This window comes from Sciurus vulgaris (genome assembly GCF_902686455.1).
Source record: "Sciurus vulgaris genome assembly, chromosome: 2".
Lineage (NCBI taxonomy): Eukaryota > Metazoa > Chordata > Mammalia > Rodentia > Sciuridae > Sciurus > Sciurus vulgaris.
In genome coordinates, this window is record NC_136462.1 from 183,975,348 (window position 1) to 183,996,061 (window position 20,714).

Genomic DNA, 20,714 nt, shown 5'->3' on the forward strand with positions numbered 1-20,714 from the left:
AATTTCATTATCTTCACTTAACTGCAAATGTAATATACACTTAGGACCACATCCCAAGAATAATAAGGTTAAATACCAAGGAGCAAAAAGAATTTTTAAAATATCCATAATCTTACCCACCCAAACCCTCCTAGCTTCGTGCTAAATATTTTCCAGACTGATTTTGATCAAAGACACAGAGACTTACTATCTGGTGCCAGAGGAAACTGGTGGTTCATGAACCTCTTTCCTTATCAAGAGATGCATTTATCCCTGCAGCCCCACTTTAAATGGCTGAATCATCATTCATACAGCTGAGGCCCCTCTCCTGGACACCTCAGGCTGGGTCTCAGTACTCCCCCTGCCTACTGTCACAGCATTGGGCACCTCATGCAGTGACCTCTTTACACCCCGACTTCATTATGTACAGAGGGACAAGTTCCAGAGGTAGGATCACTGGGTCAGAGGGTACATGGCTGCTTAAAGAGAATTTTTGGTGGTGGGGATTTTTTACAGTGCTGGGGATTCATGTTTAAAGATTTGCCAAGTTGCCTTCCAGAACATAGCACCACCTTTGAGTTTTACAAAAGCCTGTTTCCTGATGGGAGGAAACAGAAAATAAACTGAACATCGAGGGCAAAGAAGGAGAGTCAGTAAGGTGCTGGACCTGGTTTCCCTCCCAGTGATTTTGAGTGAGCCAGGAGGCTCTCTGAGCCTTGGTTTCCTCGTTGGTAGCACCCAACTTTCCAAGCGGAGTTCTTAGGAGACTGGCTGGGGAGGCAGATCCTCTGATGATGTGGGGTCTTGTGTGGGGAGGCCAGGCAGTGACTACTCAGGACCAGCCCGTCCTTCCTTCTAACCCAAGCAACAATAAATAGCAGGCTGCTAAGTGTGACCGTGACCCCAACACTTCAGCAGTGTCGCAAGCAGGTTCCCGTCCCTGGGCCTCCCTTTCCGGCTCCCAGGAGCCCGCCCTCCCTCAGGAACCACCCCTGACCCTCTGGCCTTGGCTACTTAAGAGAGCAAGGCCTGTCCACCGTCCCACAGTCCCGGCCTACTCTGCTGAGAATCCAGGATGGGGGCCTTGGCCAGGGCCCTGCTGTCCACCCTGCTGGGGTTCCTGCTCACGCCCACCCCAGGGGCTCTGGGCGCCAACCCTGGCCTGGTGGCCAGGATCACTGACAAAGGCCTGGACTACGGTAAGAGGCTGCGTGTTGGCGGGACTCTGCACCCAACGCCAGACTGCTCTGGGCCCAGCAGAGGCCCAGACAAGTCACTGTCCCTGGGGTGGGACCACCTTCCTGGAGGTCAGGCAGCCCTGGCTGGGATTCTGGCCTGGTCGCCCACCAGCTGTGTGACTTGGGCACATTACTTATGTTAGCTGACTTTCCCACCCAGATGTCAGAATGGCAGTCACCTGTGGGGACAGGTGGAGACTGGAGGGTTCGGGGTGCTCCGTGGGGAACTGGGTGGTGTCCCATGGCCTATTTTATACTTAGCAATACCTTTAAGATTAGTGCCTATTAAGGTCCTTTATGTATAGTATTTCCTGACTTTAAAGAACAGATAAAAGTAAGACTGTTGTTTTAAAATTTGCTAAACAAAGCACATTTGTGAAGCCTAAGTTGCATTATCTGTCAGATGGAGGTAAGAACATTCCCTTGGTCGGGTGGGGGTTTGGGGGTCCCAGGCTGGCTAGGGGCAAAAAGGAAAATCAGGGACAGATTCCAGGAGGAGATGAGGTAAAAAAGAGGGGGATTTACCCAGGGACGAAGTGTAGCCCTCCAGGCAGAGGGGCTGTGTGAGTCAGCTCTTCATCACTGTGACCAAAAGACCTGACCAGAACAACATAGAGAAGGAGGCGTTTATCTGGGGCTCACAGGTTCAGTCCGTGGTCGGCTGACGCCATTGCTCTGGGCCTCGGATGAGACACAGCATCATGGTGGAGGGCATGGTGGAGGAAAGTGGCTCCACTCATGGTGGCCAGAAGCAGAGACATCTGGGCTCCAGGGACAAGATAGAAACCCAAAGGCATGCCCCCAGTGACCTGCCTCCCCCAGCCCCGCCCTGCCTGCAGTGACCGCCCAGTGGGTCCTTTCCGGTTCTTCACTAATCAGGTTATAGTTCTCACGGCCTAAACCGGTCACCCCTGAACCTTGCTCCTAACATGAGCCTTTTGAGGGACACCTCATATCCCGACCATAGCAGGGACCCTGCACGTGCATTTGCCAGGAAGAAGAGAGCAAGCTTGCAGAGAGGTCAGAGAGGCCTCCCTCCCGTCACCTGTGTGCACAGGCGCTGCAGGGACAGAACAGACAGCGAGGCCTACTCACCACTGTGTGTATGGAAACCCTGACGAGGGGGGTCTGTCTTTTGTTCCCTTCCACTGTGCAGAAGTAGCATGTTTATGTGACCGGTCCTCTAAAGTTGGACATGTTGGTTCTTGCCGTACTTTTAATAATGTAAGCCCCACTTGGCTGTCATGGGCATTTACTGAGCCCCTGCTGCATGCCCGGCCCCTGCTGTGGGTGCTTGCTGTCCTCCCGGTCGCTGTTTTGTTTTGCATTTATAACACCCTTTGGTCCTTCCCTGCCCCAGAGAGATCACTGCTCTTTGACAAACAGAGAAAAGTCAAGCTCAGGGACTCATGAAAAGTCATTTGATTAGAAAGATGTGAAAAAGTCAGGACGGTAGCCCTAAGATCTTTCCAGTCTCTTCTACACAGGCCGAATGCCAAGGAGGAGAGAAGAAGGTCACCCACCCCTGTGCCTGGGACTCCTTCCCTGAGGGAGATGTTGGCAAAGGCCTTCTGTCTCCTTGTCTGTAAAATGGGCCCAGGTGTAAGAACACAGTGTGGGAGCTAGGACAGCCTGGGGTCCCCTACTCCCTGGCAGAGGCACTCCATAACCTAGAGCTGGGATTAGTGCTGATAAGGAAGTTGGCCTCTCTCCCCAGGGCAAGTGGGAGCCACTGAAGAGTTTAGAGCAGGGGAGGGAAGCAGACCAAGCTACTCCTGATTTTTCCCTGTCCACAGCGGCCAGAGAGGGGCTGGTGGTCCTGCAGAGTGAGCTGCGTGAGATCACACTGCCTGACTTCACCGGGGACTTCAAGATCAAGTTTGCGGGCCGTGGTCACTATGAGTTTCACAGGTGGTTCTCCCCTTCTCTGGGGCTCCTGCGTCGCTGGGGAGGCCTCTGGAGAGGGAGGGAGACAGAGTCCCAGGTCTGGGCTGGGGAACCTCTTTGGGGCACACAGTGGATAATTCTTCAGGAAGTTCCAAAGGAGAGGACTGAGGTCCTTCCTTCATCACGCAGCAAATATTAAAGAAAACTGGCTGTGTGACCTGAGCCTCCATTTCCTTATCTGCAAAATGGGTCCCTGCCTCTTCCTCCCTCCGGGTGATAACCCAGGATCCAATAGCCCAGAAGGGAAACTAGACAAACTTTAAAAACAGTAGCCCAATGCCTAGTGCTGCCTTTTGCAGATGGGGGAGTCGGGGAAGGCTTCCCAGGGGAGCTGGCCTTGGAGGGGAGACTTTAGCGGGTCACTAGGCATGAGCAGCTCGTGCTTATAAAGAGGAGTGAAGCGCTTTTTGAAGGATGGGCAATGGAGGGAGCGTGGTCATTCCCCTCCCTGCTCACCACCACTGACCTCTTCCTTCCTTTCTTCCTTTTAAAATCACGTTTGTTGATCTCCTATCATGCGCCAGGCAAGGGAAATGGATGTGACCATTCTTCCCCAAGGATGGCCTCTTCCATGCCTCCTTTTCCGGTGGCCTCAGCCGGCCTTGAATTTGCTTCTCCCGCCTGGGCGTGTTGAGGGAGTGGGGAAGGAGCTGCAAGCCCAGGCAGTCCGTCTGCAGACCCCGCCCCAGACGCCACCCAGGACCCCGAGATCCGTGAGGTCTGATCCCACTGTGAGCAATGGCGTCTCTTCCTCGGGTTCTACTTCTTCCTCTGTGAAAAGGGAACAAAACCTGTGTAGACCCCTGGATGACAGGAGGGTGCTCAGCCTGGTCACACTGGGGCTCAGTAGGTGGGGAGCCGCGTGCTTGCCGAAAGCAGTGCTGCTAGTCCCTGCTCAGCACTGACCTCCCTCCGGTCTCTCCCTGCAGCCTGGACATCCATGCCTGTGAGCTGCGCGGCTCTGCTCTGAAGCCCCTGGCTGATGGGGGCCTGAGTCTGTCCATCGCCGACTCCTTCATACAGGTCCAGGGCCGGTGGAAGGTGCGCAAGTCCTTCGTGTAAGTTGGCTCTGTGCCCAGGTCCTCGGGCCCTTGCCTGGGCCTTCATCCCATCCTTCCTGGCTCATCAAAGGCCTCATGATGCACACAGGGAGCCTGTGCCCGGAAGCAGATAGGGGTTTGAATCCTGGCACTTGGAGGCATGACCTTTCCTGTCTGAGTCTATCTCCTAAAGGGGCCAGGCTCACCCCTGTGGGGCCAAGGGAACTCAGTGTTCCCTGTGTGTCTTCCCAGTTGGCTTCCCACAGATGCAGACCCCAAAGGCAAGACTTCTGGGGTGAGCACTTGATCTGGGGGTGTGTTCTAAGCAAAAGTCCACAGGAGAGGGAGAAGGGAGTCCTGGCAGGGAGGGAAGTCAGCCTGGTCAGAGTGTGGTGCAATGGGGACGGTCGGGGGACACGCCCCTGAGTTACCCAGCTCACCGCCTTACCCCATCTTCCTCTGCTATTGGCCAAGGGCAGCCTCGGGGCCACTGCCCCTCTGGCACCTTGATCAATCCTCTGACCTCAGAGGAGCTTGGACAGAGGTGTCTGAGCCGGCGAGGGCTCCAGAACAAGCAGACTGGGGCTCACATAGAACTGCCTCACATCCAGGAGGCTGGAAGTCCAAGGTCAAGGAGTGGGCAGGCCTGGTTTGTCCTGAGGCCTCTCTCCTCGGCTTGCAGATGGTACCTGTTCTCAGTGTCCTCACCTGGTCTTCCTCTGATCTGAAGGCCTGTGTCCCTCCCTGTGTCTTAGTCTCCTCTTATGAGGACGCCAGTCAGAGGGGAGTAGAGCCCAACCTAGTGGCCTCTTCAAGGGCCGTTTCTCCAAATACGGTCACATTCCGCGGTACTGGGGTTAGGGCTTCAACATGTGGATTTGGGGAGGACGCCGTTGGGGCCATAGCAGAAGGGCAGGCCACTCCCAGCTGGGTGACCTCAAGAATAAGCCTCCATGCCTTTAAACAGTCTGTCTGCGGTTCCCGTCCTCCAGCCCCAGGCGACCCCCGACCTGTCTGCTGTCTGTGGGTCTCCCCATTCTGCGTATTTCACACCAGTGGAGTCCTACACCTGGTGACATTTCTGGATCCTCTCCCTTGGCATCTTCTCGAGGCTCATCCCCAGCACAGCCTGCACCCGGCTTTCGTTCCTCTTGATGGATGGCTGCGTGTGCATTGCAGGGGAGGCCCGGCTTGCTAGAGGCAGCCGAGCACGGAGGCCCACGACTTACTCAGCAGACCTTGGGTTGTCCCTTCATTGCTCTGAAAATGAGCTGACCCCCTCATCCATCTGGGCAGGAGGAGCCCCAGGATCAGGCGTAGAAGTGAAATTGCTGGTCCAAAGAGTATGTGTGTTAGAACTAGGATCCATCCTGCTGGGTGTTTCCGGAAAGTGGTGCCAGTGCGCCCTCTGCAGGCTCCGCGTCCCCGTGTCTTCACGGCACTGGGCAGTAAGACTTGGTTTCCTGCTCTCCAGGTGAACACTGGCCTCGTCGCTATGTTTCTTCTACGGCCTTTTCAGATGCTTACTTGCCATTGAACTTGCTTCCTCTCTTGGATCATTTAAATTTTCTTTCCAGTTGTTTCCTCCTCTCCTTATTAACTTGTTCTTTGTCTATTAAGGAAATCAGCTCTTTCTCCCACGATGCAACTGTTTTATATTGCATTTTTGTTCACTGAAGCTTTGATTTTCCATGCTGGGAGTTTATCAGTCATTTCCATTATGGCTCAGGAGACTCGGATCATGCCGGAAGTGTCTGTACCCATCCCTGACTGTGAATATTGTCCCCGGGCTTTCTTCCAGATCTTTTACTGGTTAAGTCCTTTTTGTTTATTATTCATTCTTAAATATGTGCTCAGCTCCACTGATTTGGGGGAAGAATTGAGCTTTCCACTTCCTCTCCAAAAGGTGGCAGATCTCCGTCTGGGAACTGACCTTCGCTCCTCTGTCCCCTCCAGGAAACTGCAAGGCTCCTTTGACCTGCACGTCAAGAGCATCACCATTTCTGTCAAGCTCCTGTTGGGCAGCGAGCCCTCAGGGAGGCCCACGGTCACTACCTCCAGCTGCAGCAGCCACATCCGTGATGTGGGTGTGGACATATCAGGAGATCTGGAGTAAGTCACCATTGGGACACTGCCAGCTGGACCCCTGGTTTCAGCCCATGCCCCATCCAGCCCCCAGCCTAGCACTGAGAAGCGTGAACATCCAGGTGGGATGCACACACAGCATATGGGATCATTTAGGGGTTCCTGTTGCAAAGAACAGATGCAGGTTCAAACCAGGAGTACTGGTATGTCATTTCCACACACGCACACAAAATTGTAGGGGTCCTCTGTCAAGCACATGAAATCTGGTTGTTGGCAGATATGGAGGCTCTTGGCTAAAGGAAGGCATAAAAATATATAAGTCCACGGTCAAGCCATTTCCTCTCTCAGAGCCTCAGTTTCCTTGATTAGAAAATTGTGGATTCCTGAGACCACCCCCACATCCCGCCACCACCATCCACTGAACTTGATCCTGGCACAGCATGTGGCTGAGAAGCCAGATGCAGGGAGCCAGAATGGGTGTGCCAGGACTCTGGGGCACAGCAAGGCACTGGATGGGCTGGGCCTGGCTCCCCTGCCCCTGCTGCCAGGCAGCCAACTGTGCACTGTGTCCCCTGCCAGGTGGCTACTGAACCTCTTCCACAACCAGATCGAGTCCAAGTTTCGAAGAGAGTTGGAGACCAAGGTAAGCATGTCAAGGCCACCAGCCGCCTGCAGAGTCAGGCAAGGACCAGGGGGTGTCCTCACGGGCTTCTGGCCCAAGTTGGGGTCATGGGGGCTGGTTTGGACATGCATGGGCCCATGGCCCAGAGATGACAAATGACTCCCCCTGTCCCAGAGCTAATATGTGGTAGAGCTGGGGACAACACTCAGGTCTCTGAATTCCAAGTCCATTCGGTTAGGCAGAAAATGGTTAGATGCTTGGCCAAGGGTGAAATGGAGAGCTGGGGAGCAGAGACTCCAGCCACTCCCCCTGCTTGGCCTTGCTCACTGCCCCACACTGCCTTCCATTCCCCAGAGTCAAGAAGGAAGTCAACACTCAGTGCCTGAGGAGACCAGGCAGGTCACTTCAGAGAGCACTTGAGCGAGGTAGAAAATGGACTAGCTCTTGAGCACTTCTCCTGGATGAAGAGGCAGTGACCTGTTAAAAAAAATTATGATTTTTTACCCATTAAAAAAATTACGTGAGTGGGGCACGATGGATGGTGCACACTTGTAATCCCAACTGCTTTGGAGGCTGAGGTAGAAGGATCATGAGTTCAAGGCCAGTCTGGGCAACTTAGAGAGATCCTGTCTCAAAATAAAATTTAGAAAAGGCTGGGAATATAGTTCAGTCGAAAGCACCCTTGGGTTCAATGGGTTCAACCCCTAATACTGGGGGGGGAGGGAGAGTGAACTCTTCAGATTTTGTAATCTTTGGCTAAAAATAAAGATTTCATTAATTTTCAGTCCCTCCAAACGCTCTTGCACATCAAAATCCCATTTCTGACATACTGCACACCAGAGTTGTGCTTATAACACAGATTACAGAAGGAGAAAGCTATGAAGGAGGAAAGGAAAACACACACACACACACACACACACACACACACACGCCCCGCTGCTGTTAAGTCCAACCTCTGCTGGCATTGAGCAGCCCCTAGTGGTTGAATCAGGAATGGCAGGCGGACCCCACATGGTGATACAAGCTGCAACATTTCTCTTCTAGTTCTGGGGTCCTGGGGTCTAAGTGAACTTGAGAAATATGGCCACCTCCTATTCAGGCACCTGTTGCCATATTGCTGACTTCCACTCCCCAGTTGATGATGGTGAGAATGACAATTAGAAATAATGTTATATAACAATAGTAATGTGTTACAATTAATTATGTTATCACAATAATAAGTAATATAATAATTATTTTTATAAATTAACACAAGGAATGCAAAATATGTTATTGCATAACTATTCTTATTTATAAAAGCCTGTGTTTTGACCAGGAATAATAAACTAAACCCTTGACACATGTAGCTCCCTGGATCTTGACCTCAATTTTTTTTTTTTTCAGTACTAGGGGATGAACCCAGGTTGCTTTACCACTGAGCTATATTACCAGCCCCTTTTTTATTTTTAATTTTGAGACAAGGTCTTGCTAAATTGCTGAGGCTGGCCTCAAACTTGCCATCTTTCTGCCTCAGCTTCCTGAGACCCTGGGATCGGAGGCAGGCAACATGAAGCCCAGTCTTGACCTCAACTTTTGAAGGCAGTACCACTTTACACATTTGACAGAGGAGGCTCTGAGAAGTGGAGTCACTTGCCGAGTGACACCTGGCTGCTGAGAAGTGAGGCTAGGATCCCCCCAGGATGTGGGGCCCCCTATGCCAAAGGCCTTGAAAGGGCTGAGGTCTGGGAAAGTCGGGGCTCTCCCTGGACCCTGATCCTGTGGGTCTTTAGAAAGCTCCTTCTCCCAGGGCCGTTCTCTCAGGAGCCTGGTTCAGGACTGTGCTGATTCCTCCCTCAGGGTGGGGCGTGGTTTCTGAACCAGCAGAGGTAAGAACAGGAAGTCTCTGGGTGATGCAGACTCACATTCTTTCTTAGGATCCTGCGGGTAAAGACCCAAAGGCAAAGGGAATTCTTCAAAGGCCATACAACCAGTGAGGACTAAGCAGGATTTGAACCTGAGCTTGTTTGAGGCTACAGCCTCAACTAACCCCCTTCTACCTCCCCAGGAGACCCTACTGTGCACATGGGACAGAGGCCCCCTGTGCCTCCCATCCTCCATCCTTCAGGTCCCTGAAGAAGGGGGACATCCAGGCTCAGGGCTTTGGGGGTGGTTTGATGAAAGGCTGTCTGAAAGAAAACTGGAAGGGAAGCATCCCAGCTGAGGCCCGGTGCCCCAGCAGCCCTGCAGGAACCCTCCCCACCACCCCTTTCTTTGCTTTCTGGCAGCTCCTTCCTGGTAACCTCCTTCCCCAGGAATGGGGGCAGCTACAAAGGGAAGTCAGGATATAACCCCATACCGGGCTTGGTGGCTCACGCCTGTAATCCCAGCAACTCTGGAGGCTGAGGCAGGAGGTTTGAAAGTTTGAGGCCATCCTCAGCAACTTAGCAAGACGCTGCCTCAAAATAAAAAATAAGTAAATAAATAAATAAAGGGCCGTGGCTATAGCTCAGTTGGTAGAGGGCATGCCTCACGTGCACAAGGCCCTGGGTTCAATCCCCAGTACCACAAAAAAATAATGATAATAAATAAATAAATAATAAAAAGGGCTGGGGATGTCACTCAGTGGTTTAAATGTCTCTGGGTTCAATCCCTAATACAAAATTTTAAAAAGAAAACCTGCATTTACCTCAATACCTATACATTTATGTGCGGGGCCCTTTCTAGTTGCTCTCTAAATTCTGAGTTCTTGGAGGCCAGCGCCTCCCAGAAGAAATGGCCTCAATAACGGAGTTTCAGGCGGCGTCTCCAGCCAGTGCCGTCACGTGGCTCAGATGTCCTGCCTTGGCACAGGCTTCCAGAAGTCCGCTGGAGTCCACAAGGGCCTGCATGTTTTTGTGTCTCTCATGTTTCCTCAGTGCCCACGACACGCACTTCTTTAATATTGGTAGATTGAATGATGGCTGAGCAAACGTGGAATAATGTTTCTAAAGGTAGGAGAACAGTGTCGGGCCAAAGCCGGGAAACTCACTTAGGCTTCTTCTTCCCTTTTTTTTCTTTTTCTTTCTTTGTTTTGTTTTGTTTTGTTTTGTTTTCAGATTTGTGAAATGGTTAAGGAATCAGTGACCTCCGACCTACAGCCTTATCTCCAAACCCTGCCAGGTAGGACAGGGACACTATATTTCTGTTCATTTTTACAAAAGCATATATGTACATCATAAAACATTGAATAAGACAGAAATGTAGAAAGGAACCAAAATCCCCTTTTCTCCCCAACCTACCTTCCAAAAGATAAGCTCTGTTTAGGGTGTATCTTTCCAGATATATTTTTTGCGTGTACAAATATAAATATACCTAAGCATATGAATATGCGTTCTCAAATGTCTCCTTTTGGTTCATGAATATGTGTGAGTGCATCCTTGTGAATGCACATCTATTCCTGGACCCAGCACACACTTTGTTCTCCACCCTGTTTCTTTTTCAATTTCTGTCTCTTGGAGAACCTTCTATGTCAGCACACATAAATTGAAATCTTTTTTTTTTTTTAACTTTTTTTGGTAGTATTTTCATAGAAAATAAAGTGCCGGGGTTGTAAGCTGGCAGCTTCCAGAATTTTCATCCGCTGAGCATGCTGGCAGCCAGTTCCCAGATTGAGAAGCAGAGCACAGCTCGCCTTTCAGAGCCCTTTCTGTCCCCTTCAGTTACTACCCAGCCTGCAAGGGCAACCACTCCCCCAGCTTCCGCCTGCAAAGAGTAGTTTTGCACTCAGGGCAGGACTGGAATCATACCATGTTTTGAGTCTTTCCCAAATACCCAAAGGCTTTCTTTGTTCATCTCTTTAAAATACAAGGTTAGACCACGAGGCTACCTACGGTGTAGCTAGTTCATTCTCTGCACTTGGTCACGCCACTGGGAGACTGTCCTTCATTCATTTATCCACTCTGATGTGCCAGCCATGGGCGAGCTTCTGTTTCAGACGAATGTTCCAGTACAGTTGGCTGCATGTCTTTGGGTATATGCCTAGGAGTGAAATTGCAGGCCAATGTGACGTTGTGGGTAGGGTTCAGCATTATGAGATCCTGCCAAAGAATTTTCCGGACTTTTCCATTTTTCATTGTTTTAATAGCTGTGTAGTAGTCCATTCTGTGGAGTTTCCCTGATTTAACAATCCCAGCTAATGGACATCGGGGGTTCTTCCATCCATTGCTAGTGCCAGCAGGGCTTCAGGGGCACCTAGGACGTGCCTCTCTGCCCACGTGGAGGTGTATCTGCAGGATAATCAGCTACATGCAGAGTCCCCGGATCCCAGGTGCCTGCGTGAAGCTTGGAGGGACAGTCCCAGCAAAGCATCTCTGTTCTCTGGTGCTGTGGCCCCATGTCCCCATGAAGTACTTGTTGACACCCTCTTTCCTGAGGCCCAGGAAGGCACAGTGACCGTTGCGTGGGACAGGGCAACGTTGGTTTACTCAGGGCCTTGGAGGGGAGTGTCTGGCCTCTGGACATGCCGACCTTCCTGGTTATGTGGCCCAGCATGAAGCTTCAGCTGCCCAGTTGGGCTCCTCTTGGGGTGTCCCTGGAAACTACCTTGGCCCTAGGCTGAGCCTAACCCCCTCTCCGTGGCTTATCCACCAGTGAGACAAGACCCACGTGGTCTCCTCCTTCAAGAAGGAGTTGTGTGCCCCAAGCCAGGTGGAGTGCAGGGTCTGGAGAGCGTCACAGGGCGTGTGAGCCGGCCAGAGCCCTTGCCCTTTCCCATCAGTCACAGGCCACACTGGCCCTAAGGCTGCCCCTCTCTGTCCACAGTCATAGCAGAGATTGACAGCATGGCAGGTGTCGACTACAGTTTAATGGAGGCCCCTCGGGCAACCGCCCAGATGCTGGATGTGATGTTTAAGGTGAGGACCTCGGAGCAGGGCCCGGGGTGAGTCGTGCCGGTGAGGTGCGCCCTCAGGATGGGCCCGCTGCTGGCTGTCTCCCTCCCAGCTTCAGCTGTCTCACCTCCCTGGTACCCACTGTGGGAGGGTGGGCAACGTGGAGAGCGTTCCCAGGGCTGGGCGGCTCCCGCGTCTCACCATCCTTAGGTTCTGACATGTCCTGTCTTCCTTCTCCTCCTCCTTTCCCTTCCCGCCCTGCAGAAGAGGCGGGTCGGAGCTGGCCCCGGGTGTGACAGAGGGCAGCCCCATACATCCCATCCTGTGGGTTCATAAACCAAAGCTTCAGGGAGACACCACACTTGGCCCAGAGGAAAAGGTCTTAGTGGGGGAGTGTCGGGCATTGTCTTGGGCTGGTGGCTCTCTGGCTCCCTGTCCAGCGCTCTTACGTCCCTGGGCTTTGAGAAGTCCAGTTGGAACCTCTCTCTCTCTCTGTCTCCCCAGGGTGAAATATTCCATCTTAATCACCGCTCCTCAGTGGCCTGTCTGGCCCCTGCCCTGAGTCTTCCTGAGGACCACGACCGAATGGTCTACTTTGCCATCTCTGACTATGTCTTCAACACCGCCAGCCTGGTGTACCACCAAGCAGGGTACCTGAACTTCTCCGTCACAGATGACATGGTGAGGACCGTGGCAGAACAGTGTTCTCCAGTGACAACATAACTTATTTTTCTTTCTTTTTTCCCTTCCATTCCAGTTTACATCAGTAAAATAGTAAGTTATATAACTAAAAAATCAAGACCAGAAAAAATGTAAGTTAGCCCAAGTTCCCTTTATTACTTTGGCTGCCAGGAAGCTCCAATTCAAAGTTCTTTCTCCCTTAAAACAACTATAGAAGGTTTTGCAGTCTATATACTGCTTTTCTCCTAGTCTAGAGCTGTTATTCTAATTTATAATTTTCCTCATCTTGATGATGCTTGGAGGTTTATTAAAAACATGTTAGTGAATGAACCAAAATAATAGATACCCTAATAAAAGCATAAGGTTATATAGAAAATGAAATAAGACCAAGTGAGACATAAAGCACAATTAGGAAGACACTGGCTCCCAATAATTGTTTTTTTTTTTTTTAATCACAAATCTGTCTAGGAGCTTCCTTGTAGCCAAAGTGAAAAGGGTACATAATTTAGTGATCCATTCAAAGTCTTCCTAACACCTCTAAAACAACTGTCTTCAATGGAGCTTTGCATAAGGGAGACTGACTTTTATAGTGAATCATGTATTTCTCTGGATTCAAAAGGTTGTTTCTTGCAGCACTTTATAAAAGTGGCGCTCTCCTGAACATCAGGTGATGGGCAAATCACAGCATGCTCTAACTTGGATGATCCAGTCTACCCTGGAGAACGCTGGGGACCATCTGATGAATGGACTGGGTGGCTTAGTCCTCGGGATGATTCCCCACAGCCTAGGATCTCTGTGATCACGTCTCGTGGAGCACCTGTTGTGTGCTCTGCCCACCCAGTGGCCCAGAGGCGGGGATTGCTATAATGCCCAGTTTACAGAAGTCAAAGCTCCCCAAAACCTCTTTGTGTCTCTCTGCTGCAGATTCCACCCGACTCTACCATCCGACTGACCACCAAGTTCTTCCGAGCCTTCGCCCCCCAGGTAAGGCTCCTTGGACCCTCCGTGGGTACATGCTGAGCTCACTAGACTTCCAGGCTTCTCTTTAAAACCTCTGCCTCCCTCTCAGCTTGACCGGGATTTAGAAGGCTGGGGAGCTGCAGGTACCAGGGCTCCTTCCAGAGCCCGTGACCGGCCTGAGCCCCACGTCTCATGGGGCCATGCAAGTCATCTGGTGTTACCTAAGAACCCAAGCAATGCTGGTGTGTTCTACCAAGGGTCCCCTAATTAGCAACATCTAGCAATCGCAGAGGGCTTGCTTGGGTGCAAGGATGTTCAAGTGCTTTAAAAATTATTTTTTGAATGAGAAATGAATTCTCATGATTCAGCCTTCAAGAGATGGTATAGAATGAAAAGTCTCCCAACCACACAGGTGTCCCCAGCTCCTAGTCCTCAACTCGAGTTTACCAAGAGGGTCAGAGTGTGTGTGTCTTTCTTTCTTCGCTATTCTATGTATAAATGGAAAGTGTGTGTGTCTTTCCCCACCGTTTTCCCACGGATGGAGGCGTAGCATACCATTCGGTCCCATCCTCAGCTTTCTGTGGCTCTCTCTGTCCTCCAGACCTATTTTCTTCTCTTGACATAATCTCCTAATTCTGCCCCCAGATAGGTAGGCTGTACCCCAACATGAACTTGGAGCTCCGGGGAGCAGTGGTTCAGGCCCCACTCCTGAACTTCAGCCCCGGGAAACTGTCCTTGGCCCCCCAGCTGGAGATGGAGGCCGTGGTACTCCTGCCTAACTCCGTCAAGGAGCCCGTCTTCCGGCTCAGTGTGGTAAGGTTCCGAGTCTTTGCAGATGCCGTTCCCGCCTCCTGAATGCTCTTCTCCCCATTCACCCTCTGGCTAATTCCTTCAGTCTCAGAGAACTCCTACTTCACTGAGGCCTTTCCTGTTGGCTCTGAACCCACTCTATCTTACATTTTGCCACTTTTTCTTGTAGCACCCCATTATTTTTTTTCAGTGTTCATTATCAAGGTATTTATGTGTCTATTTGCAGACATATTTAAGATAGGTATCTCCCTCCAAGCAGGAAGGTTTGGGGGCCTTTCTCCTGTTTGCTCTGTAGCTGTAGCTGACACCTAAAGACTACATTTCCCAGGGGCCCTTGCACTCGACCTCAAACTACATCAGCCAATGGGAGACAAGATCAGGATATGGAGGGCGTGGAAAGGATCAAACCAGAGTTTATTTTTCCTCTTTCTTTGCCTTGGGCAAAAACTGGCAGGGACTAACCTCCTGGGTGGTGGCTCTCATAATTCCAGTTCCACCCTCTCTTCCTCTGGCCTGGGGTGGAGGCAGCCTCCTGGCTCTGCTGATCTCTGAGCAGCCTCAACAACTCATTTCTGGCTTCTTGCGGTTCCATCACTTAGATAACCACATTAAATATTGACAGTGTTTTTTTTTTCTTTCTTGATGGACCCTGTCTAATAGAGAAGGGGTTCTGAGTCCTTTGGGGCCCCTGCTCACCAGATGGAGCAGGTTTCAGGTTTGAAACTCAACAAGTCAGGTCTCTGGAAGAGGGTGATTCATCTTGAAGGGTTATCTGCAACTTGAGAGTGTTGTTATTGCTATGAAAATTGTTCTTGTTGTTCATATATTCCAAGATCAAATATAATTTATTATTATTATGACTAGAGCTGAGTCTTAGCCGGGACATAGATAGCAATGATCCTTTTTAGAGCTCTCCAGGGATAAATACTCTACGCCGTCTCTTGGTAGTCTGTTCGAAGTTTAACTGCTGCCACAGTCAGCAATTTTAAGTAAAAACATTTGAGCCCAAGTCCAAACATTTATTGAGCACCTACCATGAGCCCCTGGGGTCTACAGCCTATGGGCAAGATTCCTACTCGAACCCACTGAGCCATTTGTTGAAGACAACTACTGACTCTGGTCATCGTTTTCCGTGGATTGACGATGGCCATCATTTAAACCTGTTTTCTCCCACTGGCTTTTCCAGGCCACTAATGTATCCGCCACGTTGGCCTTCAACACCAGCAAGATCACTGGGTTCCTGAACCCAGGAAAGTAAGTCAGCCTCCTCCTGCCCACACGGGATGCTCAGTCGGGCTCCCCCGACTCGGTCGCTGCTTTTCTGTGGCTGGTGGGTGTGGGTGGTGTGGTTCTCCTATCAATGTTGGGGTCCACCATTTGGGAAGGAAATTTAAATTTTATCCCAATTGGCCTAATTATCTTGCCCTGCTGGGCCTGCCCCCATAAATTTCAAATTTCTAAATAATTTACTGATCTTTTTTTTTTCTTAATGAATTTTAGAACACCAGCTATATTAATTTCCTGAAGCGATCAAGATTGAGCTCTTCGCTCTACCCCCACCTCCCTTCTGTCTTCCCAATATTGTGTCATTGTTTTTAGATACTTAATTTTCTTTTCACCCCCACCCTCAGTCAATGCCTCCCCCTTTCTGGGACCCCCATATTGCTTAGGGTTCCCATGGGTGCAATGCCCATGTCTATGAATCTGCTCTGATTCTTTCTAGGGTTCAAGTGGAACTGAAAGAATCCAAAGTTGGAGTATTCAATGTAAGTTATTGGTGTTTTTATTTCCGACATGGTTAAGATGCTAAGCAATTGCTGTGGCACCTTTAATTGGAAATAGAAAAAGAGAAGAGCAGATCTCTGCCCTAGGGAGCTATAGAACTTCTCAAGAACCCAAGAGTTAGGAACAAGAACGGTTATATCCCAAAATAAGATAATAAATAATTACGTGATCTATTGGACATAATTATTTTAATTGCAAGGAAAAGAAAGCCAACTCAAACCTGTCTTAGGCACAGAGGAAGACTCCATAGGGTCTTATTACTAAAAAACAAATAGCAACATTAACCATGAAAACCCAAGGCAGGAGGTTTCAGGCATAGATGGATCCAGGTGCTCAAAGTAGCGACCACTTCATTCCTGCTGTCCTTCCCCCACTCTCCTTAAGCACTTACGAAGTGGTAGCAAACACAGACTGTGGGGAGGGATGTTGCTCCCAGGGTCCCAAGGATGACTCCTTTCAGAGAATTAGGGATGAGCTCGTGATACGCTGACGTTGTACATGCACACAGCATGTTAAAATGTCCCATAAAGAGAAGCAGCCACATGTTAAGACACAAGAGTCATCCTAATGTGTTCACAAGAGATGTATAAAAAGCAACCAGCGTCACCCAGATCAACTTAGGTTCAAATCCTGGCCCTGCTGTCCAGTTTCTAAGTCACTCCATTCTGTGGGTCTCGATTTCCTTATCTGTGAAATGGGGAGATCAATAGGAACCTCGCAGGGTTCTTGTGAAGACTGAAAGGGACTTAGTAAGGCTCTGAGCCCCCGCCTGGTGTATAGTGGGCGGGTCAAGGTTGTATATCCTAATTTTCGTAGGGAATTCCAGTCTGCATTTGATTTTTAAAAATTACACAAGTAATTCAGGAAGATATTCTCACTTTTTAAAAAATATTAAATACTAAAGATAATGGGTGGTGCTCTTCCTAGAGGAAAGCCTGGGCGTACAGCCTCTCAAACCTTTTCTATTTACTTGCTTACATATAAATGTGCATCTCAAAATGGTTATAGCTTGTAAAATAGCAGCAGGATGTAGGCATTTATCTGCAAATGGCGTTTCTCAAGACTTTCGCCCTGTGGGCACCTGGGTAGCTGTGGGGCTGCGTACTGGTGGCCACGGGCCTGCAGGATCACGGGGCACCTCTCCTGTTCTCCACCAGGTGGAGATGTTGGAGGCGCTGCTCAACTACTACATTGGAGAGACACTCTACCCCAAGGTCAATGGTAAGACTCAAGAGCCATTTTTTCCAAGTCAAAAGTAGACAGTGCCTTTTGAGGGAAAGAGAGCTGGACTCGGAGTTGGGGACCAGGGCTCCCCTGAGGGCTGTGTGGCCTTGGGAAAGTCACTAGTCTGAGCCTCAGTGGCCTGCGAGGTGGGGTGTTGACCTTGGCTTCAGTCCCTCCAGGGTCTATGGGGGTTGGGAGCTGGGACAACTCTTTGGTGCTCCTCTTAAGGGAACAGGAGAGACTCAGGAAGTGCCCCTCCCAGCGAAGATGAGGACCAAGTTCATAGCTGGGGGCACAGGCAGGCACCTTGATGCACACTTCCCAGTCAGTCACCCAAATCTGTAGTAAAAATCAATAAAGCACAAAGTCCCAAACCCTGGTTCCATGAGATGTTGATTTATTTGGCTGCAACATAAAGCAGGACGGGTGGAGGGCAGAGAGTAGTCACCACTTGCTCTACCTGCTACCCCCTCCAGAGCGCTCCACGACTATCAGCTTAGGTTCCCCCGCCAGCCTTCTGAAGTTCAAACCCCAGTTCTGCCATTTTCTAGCTGAGTGACCTAGGACAAGTTACTTGATCTCTCTGTGCCCCAGTTTCCTTGTGTATGAAATGGAAATGATGATCATATCTACCTCATAGTCCTTGCTGATCCCTAAGTGGGAATGCTTAGTATTGTGTGTAGAATTTGCAAAGCACAATTCTTCCATAAAAACAATAGTCTCTAATTGTATCTCTTAACACATTCTTTGAATATTGTCACCACCTGCAGATAAACTGGCCAAAGGCTTCCCGCTCCCTCTGCTAAGGCGTATCCAGCTCCATGACCTTGTTCTTCAGATTCACAAGGTCAGTGGGCTCTAAGGACTTGGGGGTGGTGGAAGTTGGTTAGCCCAACAGGTTTGGAGACCATAAGTCAGTGGGTGGGATCCCACCGGGTGGGATCCCACCCCCCGCCCCCCGCCCCCCGTCCAGCCCTGGAGCTGGGATTGCTGGATGCTCCAGGATCTTGCAATGTGCCACAAGGCCATCCAGATGTCCTTTAGAAGCAGCAGCTCTGTTGGAGCAGGAGGCATTTGGTGAAGCTGGGTTTCCACTTTGAAAATACTGCATGTCTTAGACTTGCCAACAGGTCAGGTTCTGAAGGCCTCTGGTAAATTCTAAGTATTTCCTTTTTATTTGTCTATTTTGCAGTCCTGGGGATTGAACCCTGGAGCATTTTACTCCTGAGCTACAACACCAGCCCTTTTTCTTTTTTTTTTCCTTTTTGCGGTGCTGGGGATCGAACCCAGGGCCTTGTGCTTGCAAGGCGAGCACTCTACCGACTGAGCTCTCTCTCCAGCACCAGCGCCAGCCCTTTTTATTTATTTATTTTTAATTTTGAGACAGGGTCTTGTGAAATTGCCCAGACTGGCCTAGAACTTGCAATTCTCTGCCTCAGGCTTCCAAGTCACTGGGATTACAGGCGTGTGCCACCATGCCCAGCTAATTCCTTCTTAATTCTTAAGTGGAAGAACTGTATTATAAATATGTATTTGGCGTGTTCCCCATTTTACATACAAACTTTTTTTGGGTGGGGGGAGCTGGTGCTGGCGATCCTACTCAGGGCCTGATGCATGTTGGCCAAGTGCTCTGAAACTGAGCCACATCCCCATTCGAACATTTTTTTAAATTTTCCATAAGCCCGTTGCTCCACTACAAACACAGTTTGGATTTTGGTGTATTTCTTTCCAGTGCTTCACCCCCACCCAAGTGCTTCTTAAAATTTGTGTTTGTTTGGACCCCTGTATTGCTAGCGCTCCTATCTGCCTTTATTTCATTATTTATTTTAACTTAACATCACTCCTTACATGTTCTCTTATCACACCCTAGTTTCCTTCTGATGATAAAGAGCTGTGCGTCATCTCACCCCGCAGATCAACCAATGATTTAACCAGGAAATAAGCCTGATTTTTCATTATTCCGGCTACTTCCCTGGCCAGACACCTAATGGTTCATCCGTCCACCCAGATTTCAGGCTATCTCTCTAGAACAGCACCTCCAGGCTCAGATGACTGGACTGGTGGACGTGTGGCCATCACGCCTGCGTTGGCGCCTGGTCCATGGTCAACATCCCCCAAATAATAGCTATTAGAGGAAATGAAGGTCAGGGAAGTGGTTGGGACATGGAAACACTGGCCAGCTATTGTATTTGAAAAAGAAATGTCCAGAGTCCTTTGGATCTCAAGATACTTAACACCCAACCACTGTTGAGCGTTCGTTCACAAGTGAAATAAGATCATAGCTGAAAGCAAAGTCAGAATGATCATTCACACGGTTGATCTCAGTTGTAAAAATGGGGTGTGGCCCAGGTCTTCCTGGGTAGAGGCCAATGATTTATTAGATTTATTAGATTAGATTTATTATATAGTACCATATTCACTGAAATTCTGAGGTCGCCGGTGTTCATTTTTCTGGCCACCGAAGGCAGGGCTTGGATCACTGTGGAAAGAACTGAGCTTTGCCTTGAGTTCTGAGTTCCCGCCCCTCCGGGAGATGGAAATTTAAGAGCGAGAGAGTAAATCCCAGCAGCTCACAATTTTGCGTTCTTCACCAAGGAGGAAATAATTTAGGTGACACGAAGAACATTTATGAGACCTTCCAGGAACACGCAGCTTGGGAAGTGACAGGCAGATCGCTGCTCCGAGAAGTTACCTGGCAAAAGCCGTGCTTTATGGAGACCTTGGGGAGCCAGGCTCTCTCGCAATTTATGCAGTGACCTGGTTTCTGGCAGAGCCGCGCTTCCCAGGCCGGGGGCTCTCCCCCTGTGGCAGGTGCATCTTTTTGGAGTAGTGGATGCTCTTTACCATCCCAGGTTGCCTTGCTTCCCTCTAGGACTTCCTGTTCTTGGGTGCCAATGTCCAGTATATGAGAGTTTGAGGACAAGAAGATGGGTCTCGGAGGCCACAGCTGGACCTGCCAGTCACATTTCCAGATGTGCAGCACATCTCCGGAGATTCCTGAAGGGCTGTTCTCGGCTCTGGGGGTCCTTCCCCCACACTCTTCCTCTTCGCCAGGTGCACCAGACCCTCTGTGGCTCCAGACGACTTTCTCCTCCGTTTGGGTCACCCTCCCCCACTGACCTGTGACATCTTTAAGAGTAGGCTCTGTATTTTTTACACCCCATCTGATCCCATATCAGAACCCTAGCCTTTGTAAGTCCTCAATAAATATTTATTGACGAATCGATGAAGGTGTTCTGGCTAGAATTGCTTACTTTATTGCTCGCCCTCTTCTGGCCTCAGGGGTCTCTGGCTGGTCAGCCCCACATGGGCTAGACCTCGACCACACCCTCTTTCTTAGCGGCCATGGCTAGAGGGGCCTCAATAGGAGAGCAAGGGACTCTGCACAGCACTCGGCGCAGGCCCTGGTGCTGATGTCCCTCACTCAGTCCTTGTCCTGTCTCAGTCCAGAGGATCATTTCAACATCTGCTCGCTCACTTGCTACTGCAGACAAGG

General features: G+C 50.1%; 1 protein-coding gene across 2 annotated transcripts; it reads left to right on the forward strand.

The window, feature by feature from the left end:
• The first annotated feature begins 966 nt into the window (after positions 1–966).
• Positions 967–20,444, forward strand: LBP (lipopolysaccharide binding protein). 2 transcript variants are annotated; one of them, XM_079128281.1, is made up of 15 exons: positions 968–1,178; positions 3,014–3,128; positions 4,094–4,222; positions 6,161–6,316; positions 6,869–6,932; positions 9,986–10,049; positions 11,691–11,782; positions 12,263–12,439; positions 13,364–13,423; positions 14,045–14,212; positions 15,396–15,463; positions 15,933–15,975; positions 17,152–17,215; positions 17,989–18,065; positions 20,091–20,444. In XM_079128281.1, the coding sequence occupies exons 1-15, from the start codon at positions 1,055–1,057 to the stop codon at positions 20,133–20,135; spliced, it is 1,446 nt and encodes a 481-aa protein (XP_078984407.1). In that variant the 5' UTR covers positions 968–1,054; the 3' UTR covers positions 20,136–20,444. The 2 variants fall into 2 exon arrangements, with proteins under 2 accessions (XP_078984408.1, XP_078984407.1); XM_079128282.1 differs by lacking the exon at positions 13,364–13,423 and having other exon boundaries at positions 967–1,178.
• Positions 20,445–20,714: the final 270 nt, after the last annotated feature.

What these genes read in the sequence shown, in the direction of transcription:
- LBP (XM_079128281.1), top strand. Translation starts at nt 1,055, where the DNA reads ATGGGGGCCTTGGCCAGGGCCCTGCTGTCCACCCTGCTGGGGTTCCTG. An exon ending in TGACAAAGGCCTGGACTACG is followed by an intron (nt 1,179 to 3,013) that starts GTAAGAGGCTGC and finishes CCCTGTCCACAG; the next exon opens with CGGCCAGAGAGGGGCTGGTG. An exon ending in AAGGTGCGCAAGTCCTTCGT is followed by an intron (nt 4,223 to 6,160) that starts GTAAGTTGGCTC and finishes TGTCCCCTCCAG; the next exon opens with GAAACTGCAAGGCTCCTTTG.